Source organism: Xylocopa sonorina, chromosome 16, assembly GCF_050948175.1.
Source record: "Xylocopa sonorina isolate GNS202 chromosome 16, iyXylSono1_principal, whole genome shotgun sequence".
Lineage (NCBI taxonomy): Eukaryota > Metazoa > Arthropoda > Insecta > Hymenoptera > Apidae > Xylocopa > Xylocopa sonorina.
The window spans coordinates 1,865,076-1,881,137 of NC_135208.1; the positions used below are offsets into that span (position 1 = coordinate 1,865,076).

The window sequence follows — 16,062 nt, forward strand, 5'->3', positions numbered from 1 at the left end:
ATAATTTAGAAGAAATACAAGTCGTTGAGGATCGTTCTCTATCGAAGTTAATTCCTCAACCAAAGTTGATTTATGAAGGACGATAAAATTGATTTATCGAAGTTAATTCCTCAACGTGAAGCTAACAATTCCTTCGACTTTGAAAGCACAAATTAGCGTCGACAACGAGAGCAAACGTGGATGCGACTGTTGTTTGGTTAATTGAATGAATACGTGGTCGAGTTAGCAATCTTAAGCGAGGTGCAATGGCGAACGAAGCGTAGAACCGATTCGAGTGGAGCTGTTTGAGTAGATACCGATTTAAACTTGGTGCTGTGCCAGCGTTTCACTGGTTTGTTGACGTATCGCACTCGTTTTTCAGGATTGTTTACGCGATTGTTGAACAACGCACGCCTTTATTGCCACGTCGTTCTATTATTTTCAGTTAGGATTGTTCGTTGCTCTATTCGTTTCTAACTTGATATGGTAACGCGTTGAGGAGCTTCACGTACGCATGTAAAGTAAATTTTTCTAAAGATGGTGCAGACAATTGATGAAAAATATATTGGTTTTTAATTGCTAGGTATTTAATTCTTAAATTGATGCTAACATTATGAAAATTGGTCGACTATTTTTTAAATTGTGTAGCCTGAAGTCTAATGAATAACAAAAGCTAAAATATCCTTTAAGTTAGGAAGGGTATATTACAGTAATATTTTTGCAACAATTTCTATTGCTAAAATATTACTATTTTAGCAACAATTTCTATTGTGAAAATATCAATATCTTAGCAATATTTTCTATTGCTAAAATAGTAATATTTCAATCATTAGCTTAAGTTAGTTCAATCTTTAAGATATTTAACTTAAGTTCAAGCCTTAAATTAAATATCTTAACTCGATGATTGAACTTACTTAAGTTAAGTATCTTAGCTTCAAAATTAAACTTACTTAACTTAAATATCTCAGCTTAAAGATTGAAATTAATCTTAACTTGAAGGTTGAACTTACTTAATTTAAATACCTCAGCTTAGAGATTAGTGTTAATCTTAACTTGAAGATTGAACTTACTTAAGTTAAATATCTTAGCTTAAAGATTAAAATTAGGTATCTTAACATAAAGATTGAACTTAAGTCAATTATCTTAACTTAAAGATTGAACTTAAGTAAAAAACTTGCCATAAAACAATCAAACAAATCTAATTATGTGACCTGAAGTTCAATGAACAAAAAAAAAAAGGTAAAATATTTTTTAAGCTAGGGAAAAAAGGGCAATGCCAAGTATTTAAATTTAATAAATTAAATAAGTCTTCAATGTTAAATTTAAATTTCTCGTTTTAATTTAATAAAAACATCGTTTCCAACAAAAAAAAAGGATATTCTAGCTTTTTTTGTTCATTCGAATTCAGGTAACTTAATTTAAAAAATAGTCGACCAATTTGTATGATGTTGCTATCAATTTAAAGCTAAATATCTAATAATTAAAAACTAATATGTTTTTTGTCCATTGATTGCCACAATTTTTGAAAAAATTAGCTTTATGTGTGTATCTGAAGGTTTAATCAATTTAGTTGCTCATAAGTGTATTATAAAGAGCTTAAATAATTTTTAAACTATCCAGTTATTAAAAATTATCATTTTTAATAATATTTATTAATTCTTTAATTTCTCAGTTCTAAAATCGATATATTTATTTTTCTTAAAATAATATATTTAATATTACATATTTTTCTTACTTAAAAGTTATTTTAAATCTTACTTAAAGTCCTTCCATTAATATAAATATACACTTTATCACTTTTAATAATAATTACTAATTCATTAATTATTCAATTCTAAATTATATCCTTTAATTTTCCTAAAATATTTGTATTTTAGTATTTTAGTGAAAAAATTTGTTTGAACATTTGTGAAAGGAACTTGTAATAATTTATTTTAATTTTTAAGAATTCAGGCTGTATATTTTTCATTTGTGTTATTTCGCAATTCCTTTGGAAAAATGAAGATTTCTTTGCTAATTCTTAACAAATATCGAGAGAAATGATAGCTTTTTCCATTGATAGCTCGCGTGTAGGCACTGTAAAACTACAGCACTCTTTATTTCCACTAAATATCAATTTAATGACTCCTTTATATAGAAAAATTAAAGGAAAAAGCTTTAATTCTTCTTTATAATTATATAAATCTTTCGTACAATGTATAATCTTTCAGTTTAATTTAAATATCCATCTCTCAGTTTATAAAAAACAAGATACACACAGTTTTGTATAAAACTGTGCACTTTACAATTCCCGCGACGTTGTGTTTGGCTGTCGCGCGCATGCGCAGAGAGAAAGCTGCGCGCGACGCTGCGAGATAGAAAGAGCGCGCCTTCGCACCCGCAGTGTCGACTCTGACGTCTCAGGGGAAGGTAGTTCGCGCGTTTTCTGCTTAAAAACCTAAAAAAATAAGAGTACTTAATTTTATAAATTAAAAACTTATTTAAATTATTACATTTCTATACAAATTTTCTTTTCATACGCATTTCTTTCCTTTTAAACAATTCTAAAGCGAAAACTAAACATTTTTTGGAGCTTGCAGAAATTTGAAAGTGATTATAGAGTCCTCTATTAATTAAGAACAGTCGATTGAAGAACTAATTTTCTTTTCATACGCCTTTCTTTCCTTTTAAACAATTCTAAAGCGAAGACTAAACATTTTTTAGAGCTTGCAGAAATTTGAAAGTGATTACAGAGTTGTTTATTAATTAAAAACGATCGATCGAAGAACCAGTTTTTAAAATACGAAGTGCAGAATGATTGTAGCGTCGCACGTTAGCAGATTCTTTCATTTGTAAACATGGCTTTGGTAAGTTTTCTGTTCTAAGAAAAATTAGAAATAATTTGGAAATGCTTGCAGTTCTTTCGAAAATATTTGACAAATTTGAAACAGTATACTGTGATCTCTCTTTACGATGTAATTAAACTCGCATTTTGCAGAGGATCGTAAAGATATTGTCGGATGTGGACACCATGTATAATCTTCGTTTCCTTTTACACAACTTTCAAGTGAAAACTGAACATTTTTCAGTCACCACAGTCATCAAGTATTCTCTAAATTTGATTGTTAGATACCTAAATGTTGCTTTAGTTGCTGTTTTACTTATTTAAACAAATTATTCATTAAGTTGATTTTATTATTAGAAATTATACTTAATGTTAAGTAATAAGTAATTATATGCATTGTTAAAAATAATTTAAATAACTCTTAGGTGTGTATTTTGTGTAATATTGTATTTAATAAAAACTAATTAAATTATTTAGATATCTGCAATATTTGGCTTGCAGTAATTGCATATTATACAGCAATAAAACTCTTTTGGTATCTCAATATCGCCAGAAATATATTTACTAATCACTGGTCAAGGATAAATAGGTATTTCCATAATTGTTTTGCACTTAAAACTCAAACAATGCTTTATTTCTTTTTCTTGAATCTAAATCTGTGTCCAATGACCCAAAACATGTTTTTAAAAATCACATTTTGAACGATTTTTCCTCCACAGAAATCTTTAATTTAACGTTTATTATTTTTTATGAAGTGCACATCGATTCGTTTCTAAATATTTGTCATTTTTTCTCGACAGACCCAGAGAAAGGGACGAGACTGAGCGCGTGATCCGATCGACGTTGAAGGAGATCATGATGTCGGTGGACCTCGACGAAGTAACCTCGAAATACATTCGAGGTCGTCTTGAGGAAGACCTCGACATGGATCTCGGAGAGTTTAAGCCATTCATCGATCAGGAGATGCTCACCATTCTGGGTCAGATGGACGCGCCGACTGAAATATTCGATCACGTTTACCTAGGAAGCGAGTGGAACGCGAGCAACTTGGAGGAGCTCCAGAAGAATGGGTGAGTTTCTTTCCTCGAGATTCCATCGTCCACCAACAGATTTCTCCTATCAAACGCGAATATCTTTTGTGCTTTCTATCAAGTTCACGTCTCTGGTTCTTATAAACGACTCTTTAACTCTTCTGTTGAGATGTATAGAATTTGTGCAATTCCAACGAGCTGAAGAAGAGCAGCACAAGTTTGGAATCGATGGTTGAGAGGGTGGAAGGTGCATGGACGTGTATAAATCATTCTAGTATCGAGTTACGAGTCGCAGCGAGAAATTGCGTGGTGTTGGTAAATAAATGACCTAGTTTATCGACACTAAGGCACGTTGGTAACTAACGTATCTAAGAATATTTTGATAAAAAGGATGTTTTATTTGTATTATCTAATCAAATGCGATATTACATATCCAAAGTGGAATTTAATAGCATTATTGATCGCTGTAATTTTTCTATTTCGTTTATACATGCTTTTATACTGTATTATTTGAGTTTAACTCACTTTTTTTATTTTGTAAATTCTTGATAAGAGTCGATACAAAAGTGGACTCATGAAAAACTGTTATTTTTATGTAAATCGATTAAGAAGCGATTCTGAGAATCTTTGATACTTGAATGTAACTTTTAATAATCGAAACTTTTCAGAGGTAGGATAAACAAATTTATCTATACTTGTAATCAAGCAATTATTGCATTTATTTGAATAAGTACGTAAGAATATTATTGTTCACTTTTTTGCTTGAAAGATAATAAGTATAATGTGGTAAATTGAAATTTGGATATGTTAATTATAAATGTGAAGTGCAGCGTCGATAAATTGTAGTTAATTATTTACTAGTATTATCCAATAACGTCGATAACAAATGGTTGAAGAAACTTGATATTAGAATGATTGAGCTTCTGTTTTTAGTGTCAGATGTTAAAATTTCGCGTTAATATTGTCTAGTCTGTCTATAATACTCTGTATATATTTACATTTGCAATAGTTTTAAATTATTTGGTAGAAATATCCTGTTATTGAACTTAATATGATTTCTCAAATGGAACTTTTCTATAAAAAGCTTTAAATTATTTAGCAAAAATATCCTAAAATTGAACTTAATATTCTGAAATGGGCTTTTCTATAAAAAGCTTTAAATTAGTTAGCAGAAATATCCTGAAATTGAACTTAATATTCTGAAATGGATTTTTTTTATAAAAAGCTTTAAATTATTTAGCAGAAATATCCTATTGTTGAACTTAATATTCTGAAATGGACTTTCCTAAAAAAAGCTTTATATTATTTAGCAGAAATATCCTGTTCTTGAACTTAATATTCTGAAATGGACTTTTCTATAAAAAGTTTTAATTTATTTAACAGAAATATCCTGAAATTGGACTTAATATTCTAAAATGGACTTTTTTATAAATAGCTTTAAATTATATTTTTCAAAATCAAATGGACTTGATATATTGCTGTTGAACCATTTACTATATTTTTCAAAATCAAGTGGACTTAATATATTGCTGTTGAAACATTTACTATATTTTTAAAGATCAAATGGACTTAATATATTGCTGTTGAAACATTTACTATATTTTTAAAGATCAAATGGACTTAATATATTGCTGTTGAAACATTTACTATATTTTTAAAGATCAAATGGACTTAATATATTGCTGTTGAAACATTTACTATATTTTGAAAAATCAATTGGACTTAATATATTGCTGTTGAAACATTTAATATATTTTGAAAAATCTGTTCGTTGAAACATTTGCTATATTTTTAAAAATCGGATGGACTTAATATATTACTGTTGAACCATTCATGTTCGTTTCATCATAATATATGTAATACGTATTCATCTAAACATTTTTCACCACACCCTTAACTCGTTATTTGTCCAGTGTTAGGCATATCCTGAATGTTATTACTATATTTTATATACGTATTTACTATATTTTGCAAAATCAAATGGACTTACTTAATATAGTGCTGTTGAAACATTTACTATATTTTGCAAAATCAAATGGACTTACTTAATATAGTGCTGTTGAAACATTTATTATATTTTGCAAAATCAAATGGACTTACTTAATATAGTGCTGTTGAAACATGTACTATATTTTTAAAAAATCAATTGGACTTAATATATTGCTGTTGAAACATTTAATATATTTTGAAAAATCTGTTCGTTGAAACATTTATTATATTTTGAAAAATCAAATGAACTTAATATATTGCTGTTGAAATATTTATGTTCGTTGAAACATTTACTATATTTTCCAAAATCAAATGGACTTAATATATTGCTATTGAAACATTTACTACATTTTAAAAAATCAAATGGACTTAATATATTGCTGTTGAATCATTTACTATATTTTTCAAAATCAAATGGACTTCATATATTGTTGTTGAAACATTTATGTTCGTTAAAACATTTACTATATTTTTAAAAATCAAATGAACTTAATATATTACTGTTGAACCATTTACTATATATTTTTCAAGATCAGATGGACTTAATACATTGCTGTTGAACCATTTATGTTCATTTCACTATAATATATGTAATACATATTCATTTCAACATAATATGTGCAAACATTTTAAACATTTTCAAACATTTTTCACCACACCCTTAACTCGTTCTTTGTCCAGTGTTAGGCATATCCTGAACGTAACTCGTGAGATCGACAACTTCTTCCCTGGGATGTTCACGTACCTGAACGTGCGTGTCTACGACGACGAGAAGACGGACCTTCTCAAGCACTGGGACGACACGTTCAAGTACATCACCAAGGCGAAGAAGGAGGGTTCGAAGGTGCTGGTGCACTGCAAGATGGGGGTCTCCAGGTCCGCCTCAGTGGTGATCGCGTACGCGATGAAAGCGTACAACTGGGACTTCTCGCAGGCCTGGAAGCACGTCAAGGAGAAACGGAACTGCATTAAGCCGAACAACAGCTTCCTGTTGCAATTGGAGACCTATCAGGGCATATTGGACGCGATGAAGAACAAGGAGAAGCTGCAGAGGTCGAAATCGGACACGAATCTTAAGTCTCCAACGTCTGCGAAGGACCAGTCGAAGAAGGAGGAGAAGTCGGATAATTTGAACAACGGGCTGCAAGCTGTTTCCGGGTTTGAGCTGAAGAAGACTAATCAGAGGCCCAAAAGTTGGTCGCCCAACGTGAAAATTACTGAAACTATGCTGCCTTCCGGTATGCGATCTTATTTATTTAGTTTTAGTTTGTGTTTCATTGATGTTAATTGAAAACAGAGGAAATGTTCAGGTTTCATTTGGAATTGTTGGATTTGTACGTTTCATTTTTTATGTCAAATTCGAGTTTTGATGAGTTATGCATATTTTAATGCTTTTGCATACTTTAATGATTAATGTCGTTGCATACTTTAATGCTTCAAAATCACATTTCACTGATTTAAAGAAAGTATTCAGATTTCATTGCGTTGGATTTGTATGTTTGATTTTTTTTTATATCAAATTCGATTTTTTATCGAATATGGTCTTCGCATATTTTAATGCTTCAAAATCATATTCCACTGATGTCAATTGAAAACAGAGAAAATATTCAGATTTCATTTGGAATTGTTGGATTTGTACGTTTCATTTTTTATGTCAAATTCGAGTTTTGATGAGTTATCCATATTTTAATGCTTTTGCATATTTTAATGATTAATGTCTTTGCATATTTTAATGCTTCAAAATCACATTTCACTGATTTAAAGAAAGTATTCAGATTTCATTGCGTTGGATTTGTATGTTTGATTTTTTTTTATATCAAATTCGATTTTTTATCGAATATGGTCTTCGCATATTTTAATGCTTCAAAATCATATTCCACTGATGTTAACTGAAAACAGAGGAAATGTTCAGGTTTCATTTGGAATTATTGGATTTGTACGTTTCATTTTTTATGTCAATATTCTATTTTTGATGAACTATGATCTTCGCATATTATTTTAATGCTTGAAAATCAGAATTGTATTAAGTGGTAAGCGAAGTATGTGGTCATATAACGGCCCAGAGGTCTTAATAGGGGTGGATCTATGCAAATGAGGACCCTAAGCAGTAAGAATACAAATTTTTTTATTCATCCAGAGACATATCAACGCAAATAGGGACCCTAAGGGATAAAAATAAGAATTTTGGGTCCCTCAAGGGTGTATTAATGCAAATGGGGGCACCCTAAGCCTTAAAAATAAGAATGTTAGGCCTTTCAGGGACGAATCAAGACAAGTGGGGACCCTAAATAGTGAAAATACAAATTTTTTTATCCACCCAGAGGCGTATTGATGCAAATAGGGACTCTAAGTGATAAAAATGAAAATTTTGAACTCTCGCAGGGGTGGTTCAAGACAAGTGGGGACTCCAAATAGTAAGAATAAAAATTTTTTGATCCACCCAGAGGCGTATTGATGCAAATAGGGACTCTAAGTGATAAAAATAAAAATTTTGAACTCTCGCAGGGGTGGTTCAAGACAAGTGGGGAGGGAACCTTACATCGAAAATCTCTCATTCAGTTCCCCAATTCCATTATCCTTCGATGCTATCATCTATACAAAAACTATAAAATTAATATTTCACGAAAAGTCAAGCAATATTTAATTCACATTGATAAACCCTCATTCAGTTCCGCAATTTCATTATTCTTCAATACTATCATCTATACAGAAACTATAAAATTCATATTTGGCGAAAGTCAAGTCCTATTTATTTAACATCAAGAATCCCGCTTTCAGGTCTCCTTCTTCAGTTCCCCAATTTCATTATCCTTCGATGCTATCATCTATCCCATAAAATAAAAAAAAATATATATATAATATATATAAAATATATATATATATATATATATATATATATATATATATATATATATATATATATATATATATATATATATATATATATATATATATATATATATATATATATATATATATATATATATATATATATATATATATATATGAGCCGTTTATTTTGAAAGTGACCTAACTCCATTTTTCAACTTTTTGACGGTTACCATGGTTACATGTACAACTTTATGTTATATATCAGCGAAGCATTTCAGGTTGCTCATATTCAGAGCAAATACAATAAATTTTTCACACATAAGTTTTTGGAGTTAATTAGATAACTGAGCCGTGTAGCTTGAAAGTGGCCCAACTCCATTTATACGTCTTACTTCAACATATTTGCTATTGATAATGTCGGAAAGCAGGAAGATTTTGTATCAACAAAATTATTAGAGGACGCAATTTTTAAAAGGGTAAAGAATTCTGATGGAGAATCAGTAAACTGGCTAAGAATATGTTGGATGCGTTTTGTCAGAAATGAACCATAGAAAATTTTCTATAAGATATCGACGAATGAGAATGAAAATTTCAAAGTCCTGAATTTATTACCACGTCAGGGTAGACCAAGAAAGTTCGTAAATATTGTATCGACACCATTGTATAAAAATATTAGACAAATTACAACAGCAAAATTTAAGGACATAATCGACCTATTACGATACATACCACCAGAACATCATGATTTCTTCAAATCCCTTTCACACGCACAAAATGTAGACGAATAGTAAATTGTTTTGTAATAAATTTATGTTTGTAATTTTCTATGTTCTGTAATAAATTAAAAAATGTTTTCAATCGCATAAATTGTGTTTCCGAAGTGTTTTCAACATATATAAAATAAATTCAGTAATGTTTTTTTTTCAATTTGGAACATCTTAAATTATGTTGAATGGACTTGGGCACCTTGAAATTTTATAATGAATCTGGCTGTTAATTTGAAAGTGGCCCAACTCCATTGTTGTTAAAAAAACGCACGTTATTTACTTAATAATTGCCACTATTTTAACAGGAACTTTAAATTCAACATCTTTAGATACGCTTAAGCAGTATAAATGATTAGTATCCTATACGTATATTTTTAAATTCATTGAAACGCAAAACTTTAAATATCTCGATTTGAAGATAAATGGAGTTTGGCCACTTTCAAAATAAGCGGCTCATATATAATATATTATAAAATAAAAACTATAAAATTGATATTTCACGAAAGTCAAGTCCTATTTAATTAACATCGAAAATCCCTCTTTCAGGTCCTCTTTTTCAGTTCCCTAATTTCATTATTTTTCAATGCTATCATATATACCATAAAATGAAAAGAAAACATATACATAAAATAGAATAAAAACCATAAAATTGATGTTTCACAAAAAGTCAAGTGCCATTTAATTAATCCTAAGAATCTCTTTCAGTTCCCCTATCGCAATCCCTGGAGAGCATCGACAAGACAGGAAGCACGGAAGTGACTCGAGAGGACCTGCTGCGCTCTACGAACCAGAAACTCGGCATGCCCCAGGAAGCTCGCAACGTGTTAATGCCCTGCGGCAACGGGCAGTCCTACAGCGTCTCCCAGAACAAGATCGTGCACCTTCCAAGCCCAGCACCAGAGCCTCCCAACTGCAAAACCAGAAGCTCCAAGTCTAAAACGCCGCAGGGCCAGCGTCGCAAAGGTCTGGTGCTGAACCTGACGAAGGAGTTCGAGGCAGTTGGCAGCAAACCTTCCTCGCCAAGCTCTGACTCTGACAACAAACTCAGTCCAGCAGCCATCGTGACTGAGAACGGCCTCGATTCTCGCTCGCAGCCATCAGAATCGTCGCCAACGGCCACCTCGAAGCAGGACGTGTGGGATCCTGGCGAGTTGCGTGGCAAAAAGACGGAGAACGGTGGTAACAGTGTGTGTCTAGTCTGGACTGCATCGTCGTCCGATGCGACGTGCACCAATTCGTGTAGTAATCCTAAGACAAACGGGGAACTGTGCGTGGAGAACGACTGCGTGGCGATCAGCGCTCCAACAACGACGAGCAGCACGACGACAGTCTGTCCTGCGGTTTCGAGGAAGCCCAGGAAGGACAGGGACCCGTTCAGCGCGCAGGTCGATCGAGTGTTCGACAGAGAGGAGAGACAGGGCGAGCCAGTGACGAGAGACTCGCCAAGTCGACAGAGCTCTTGGAGCAGCTACGACAGCGCCGTGGTGCTCGACAACAACTCCGTGCACAGCTCCTGGGCGACTCTGCCGTCGAGGAACAGCTCTTGGGGCTCGTACGACATGCGACCATCGGATCCACTTGGCTCCAGCGGTCTTTTCCCTTACGACAAAGAGGAAATACCCTGGCATCCGGGTACTGTGAAGCGTACCAAGCAGAAACTCGAAGAAAACACCACGTCTGGGGCTGTGAAGCGGGTCTGCACGCAGAATTCTGACGCAGAGGAGAAGGAGAGGCTACCAGTCGAGGAGGAATCGTACAATCCAGTGCTGCTGCAGCACACAGCGTCCCCAACGCCACGGAGGAGGGACTCATCGCCTAGTCAGGACCATTTAAAGGTCGACCCTGCCAGAAACTCGCCCAGCCCCATCCGTGGGATCGATATCTCTCCAGTTTCGATCCGCCAGGTCGGTAGACTGTCCACAAGCGCCCCAGCGCCTTCCTCTCTGTCCTCTGACACGGATCTCCCTTCTTCCCTAAGATCCTGCAGGTCCGAGAGCGAGACTTCGAGCCCCTGTGTGGTCTACACCACCCAGTGCTCGTCTGTGAAGCACCACAAGATGATCCTCGAGAACCTGACCAACAAGTCGCTGTTCAACAAGCGCTACCTGTCCGCGGACGACTCGCCTGACGCTGAGTGCCCGCGCAGCAGCTCTGGCATCGTGAAGAACCTGAAGAAGGAGTTCGAGGCGAAGTCGACGAGGCTCGAGAAGAGTCCTGAGAGCAGCTTCGAGAACGACGTGCCTCTGACTCGTACTAAACGAGAGCAGAAGGTCAGAAGCCTGCCATCCTCGCCAGTGATACCCCACAACGAATCGAAGATTCAGGCCCCGTGCGAAACCAAAGACAGACCTGGCGACACTGCGACGAGGGACAGCTCTGAGGACCGTTCTGTGAGGGTGCTCGTTGGCAGGTACGAGGTCAAACCGGACACCAGGAAGCCAGCAACGGATTACGTTCAATTACGAGCGCACAAAGAGAAAGACTGGGAGCAGATCGACTCGCAGAGCAAGTCCAGGTGCGCTCCAGAGTACACCAGGAGGTCTGCGCCGATTATGATCAATCACTCGTCGTCGCACCTGTTCACAGAGGCGCCAGAGGCGCCTGGAAGGCCACCAGTTCCAGGTGTCGCAGCAGCAGCTAGCAAGAAACAGCAACAGCACGGCAGGACGCATCCTCTTGCCAGGCTGCAGGTCAGGCCTAGGCACAACAGTCCGGTTTACAACACGATGTAAAGGCGGGAACGTTTCGATTTCACTGTTTGTTTGTTCATTTGTTTTGTCTGGATCCTCTATCGTCCCCCCTTCCCTCTCTCTCCCTCTCTCTCTCTCCAGTTTGAGTCGAATCTGAGCGCGCGTACCTGAATGCAACGTGTGGGTATGCTGTCGTGTGCGGTTGCGAACTCCTGCGGAGCCGTGTGTGATCTCTATCGATGCCAACGAGTCTGGCGAGCCGTACTCGCCAAGTTCGACGACCATTTGGGACAGGATTTCGCGTGGTTCTCCTCCTCTGAGGACGATTTTCGCCCGCCATCGTCGATGTACAATGTCGCGTTCGCGAGAGCTGCGTCCCTCCAGCTGTACGACAAGTCAGAGCACCCGTATTTTTTCGATAACGCCACGACAGAGTGACGGAGTTCACTTTGTGTTCGTTAGTTTTTAGCGTAGCTTGCAATTAGTGGCCGCCTCTGGTCGAGTCGCGTGAATTGTACCCATCGTGTCCTCCCTCGCGACGATTCTAACACATTGTAAAGCGTTTTACTGCCCCGTATCGATCGAAGCGACGACAAAGCGTGCTCGTATCGTCCATCTCACGGCAAAACGCGCTCGATGTAAATTATGCGGGTCCATAATTGTACCAGAATGATCGTGTTTCGAGTACTGTCGATGCTCGTTGCGAGTCGTGGAGCGAAATTCAGCCTGGATTAACGAACTGTCGCGTTTATTTCTCGCGTAGGATGGACGATACGACCTTCTAGGAGAAATATCGAAAAGGTACAAGTGCCTTGTCGTACCGTTAAACGTCTATGTATCCGTTAAAAGCGTTCCCTGCCTCGCGTTTCAGCGTTTCGAGCGAATTGTAACCGCGTTTCAGCGAATCCCTCACTGAGAAATTGTACAGAGCACTTGGTGGAGCTTGCGAAATTTTTAAGGAGCAGAGAATCGACGAAGCAAGCCACGATTTAATGTAAATACACCGATTTTTCGTCGCCAAATGCGAGAACGCGAGCAGAGAAACGACTGTGCACAGATCAGTACGCTTTAGAGGCGATCGTTCGAACGTTTTCTTTCGATGTGATAACAGAGATAGTATTTTCTGAGCTACTTGCATGGTATCAAAGACAAAACGATCCGCGAGAGCAATTGTTTTCACTGATTTCGCCTTGGCTCCTCTCGAGAGTGGCCTCTGATCGCATTTTAATTGCACTAGGTCGTTAAGTATGAAACGAAGACTGAAACATTGGTTCAATAGATCTCGAGCAACAAGTAATCTAATTAATACGCGGTTAAACTATCAGTAAAACGTTGTTGTTTTAATAATAGCTAATTAAGAACGATGGTGAGACGGTCTGCAGAGAAACTGATGGGAATAAAATATTTTTCCTTGAAAAACAATCGTTCAAAGCTTGAAAAAAAATTATAATCAGATAGTCTGAGGTCTAATGAGTACAGTGGATGACAAAATGTTTCCAAATTTGGCTCTGTAGTTTCAGGAGAATTTATTTTGCGACATCTTGTCGAGCATTGTTTTGTAGGAGCATTGGTCTGTTCTTGTTGGTCAATTTCAGCTGCTCAATCTGCAGATATCTTATTATTTCTTCTAATTAATTGCAGTAGAGGTCCTTCGTTATCTATTATCAAGATTTCATGAGATTAGAGCGAATAATATCCACACTGGACCACAAAATAGATATAATTAGTCTCTTTTGGTGTGTACTTGGCTTTGACATGTGTTTCGACGCTTCATCTTTGTCCAAATTTTGTGTAAAACGCTTATAATTATTGAAAAGTATCCAGTTTTCGTCGTATGTAATTAATTGGTGGAAAAATTGACGGTTTTTTAGAGTTGAGGCTGAAGAAAAGCGAGACTTAAAGTGGTTCTTTTGCTGATGTTCGATTAAGTTCTGTGAGACATGTTTATTTAGCTTCTTTAGTTCTCTAATTGGTTGCAAATTGATTAATATTGTGGAATGATAGCTTGAAACATTGCTTTAGAGAAGAAAAAAAATTATATTGGAAAATATGACTGAATATTAATTAAAGAAGTAATAAATATTAATGTGGTTCTTGTAAATTTTGGAAATTGCACGTTTTCACGTGGTTGCGAATATGATGTTACTTTAAAAGGTTTTAAAGGTCTAAAGTAGAAGAAAGATTAATTATATTGGTAAATATACAACAAATATCAAAATACTTCTGACAAAAGTTTGAAAAATGTACATTTTCAACAAAGTGTAACTTTGAAGATCTAAAGAAGAAAGACTATACTGAAAAATATAAAAAATATCAATGCGCATCTCACAAACTTTGGAAAATTTAAATTCTCACACATATAACTTTAAAATATTAAAGAAAAGGAAATATTATGTTGGAAAACTTGAGAAACATCAATGTACTTCTTAGAAAATTTGATAAATTTAAATTTTTACATGCATAACTTTAAAATACTAAAGAAAAAGAAAGATTATATTGGAAAACTTAAAAAATATTAATGTGCTTCTCACAAACTTTGGAAAATTTAAATTTTCACATGCGTAACTTTAAAGTATTAAAGAAAAAGAAATATTATATTGGAAAATTTGAGAAATATCAATGTTCTTCTGACAAAGTTTGGTAAATGTACATTTTAACACGCATAACTTTAAAATGCTAAAGAAGAAGAAAGCTTACAGCGGAAAACATCAGAAATATCAATGTGCTTCTCACAAACTTTGGAAAATTTAAATTTTCACATGCATAACTTTAAAATACTAAAGAAGAAGAAAGATTGTATTGAAAAACATCAGAAATATCAATGTGCTTCTCACAAACTTTGGTAAATGTACATTTTTACATGCGTAACTTCAAAATACTAAAGAAAAAGAAAGATTATATTGAAAAACGTAAAAAATATCAATGTACTTCTCACAAAGTTCAGAAAAAGTACATTTTCACATGCATAATTTTAAAATACTAAAGGAAAAGAAATATTATAGTGGAAAACATAAAAAATATTAACGTGCTTCTCACAAACTTTGGAAAATTTAAATTTTCAAACACGTAACTTTAAAATACTAAAGAAGAAGAAAGATTATATTGAAAAATATAAGAAATATCAATTTACATCTCACAAAGTTAGGAAAATGTACAGTTTTTCATGCGTAACTTTAAAATACTAAAGAAAAAGAAAGCTTATATTGAAAAACATGAGAAATATCAATGTTCTTCTCACAAAGTTTAGAAAATGTACATTTTCACATGCGCAATTTTAAAATACTAAAGAAAAAGACAGATTATATTGAAAAAAACATGAGAAATATCAATGTTTTTCTTACAAAGTCTGGCAAATGTACATTTTAACACGCATAACTTTAAAATGCTAAAGAAGAAGAAAGTTTACGGTGGAAACATAAGGAATATCAATGTGCTTCTCACAAAGTTTAGCAAATGTACATTTTTCATGCGTAACTTTAAAATACTAAAGAAGAAGAAAGATTATATTGAAAAAAACATGAGAAATATCAATGCACTGCTCACAAACTTTGGAAAATTTAAATTTTCACACACGTAACTTTAAAATACTAAAGAAAAAGAAATATTATGTTGGAAAACTTGAGAAATATCAATGTATTTCTTATACAATTTGGTAAATTTAAATTTTCACATGCGTAACTTTAAAATACTAAAAAAAAAAGAAAGATTATATAGAAAAAAACATAAGAAATATCAATGTGCTTCTCACAAAGTTTAAAAAATGTACATTTTCACATGCGTAACTTTAAAGATCTAAAGAAGAAGAATGATTGTATTGGAAAACAATTAAGGAAGCAACAAATATTAATTTGTTTCTCATAAACTTTGAAAAATAGCATTTTCGCATACGTAATTTTACAGTTCTAAAGAAGAAAAAAGATTATATTGAAAAACATAAGAAATATCAATGT

At 34.2% G+C, this 16,062-nt stretch overlaps 1 protein-coding gene across 2 annotated transcripts in view; it reads left to right on the forward strand.

Moving 5' to 3' along the window:
* Nucleotides 1-12,183, forward strand: part of Ssh (Protein phosphatase Slingshot) — a 195,378-nt gene extending 183,195 nt beyond the window's left edge. For both annotated transcript variants that reach the window (XM_076907397.1, XM_076907396.1), the window contains 3 exons: nt 3,604-3,873; nt 6,505-7,061; nt 10,128-12,183. In XM_076907397.1, coding sequence (XP_076763512.1) covers nt 3,604-3,873; nt 6,505-7,061; nt 10,128-12,154 — 2,854 coding nt within the window. In that variant the 3' untranslated portion in view covers nt 12,155-12,183. The remainder of the gene's footprint in view (nt 1-3,603; nt 3,874-6,504; nt 7,062-10,127) is intronic.
* The last annotated feature ends 3,879 nt before the right edge of the window (nt 12,184-16,062 follow it).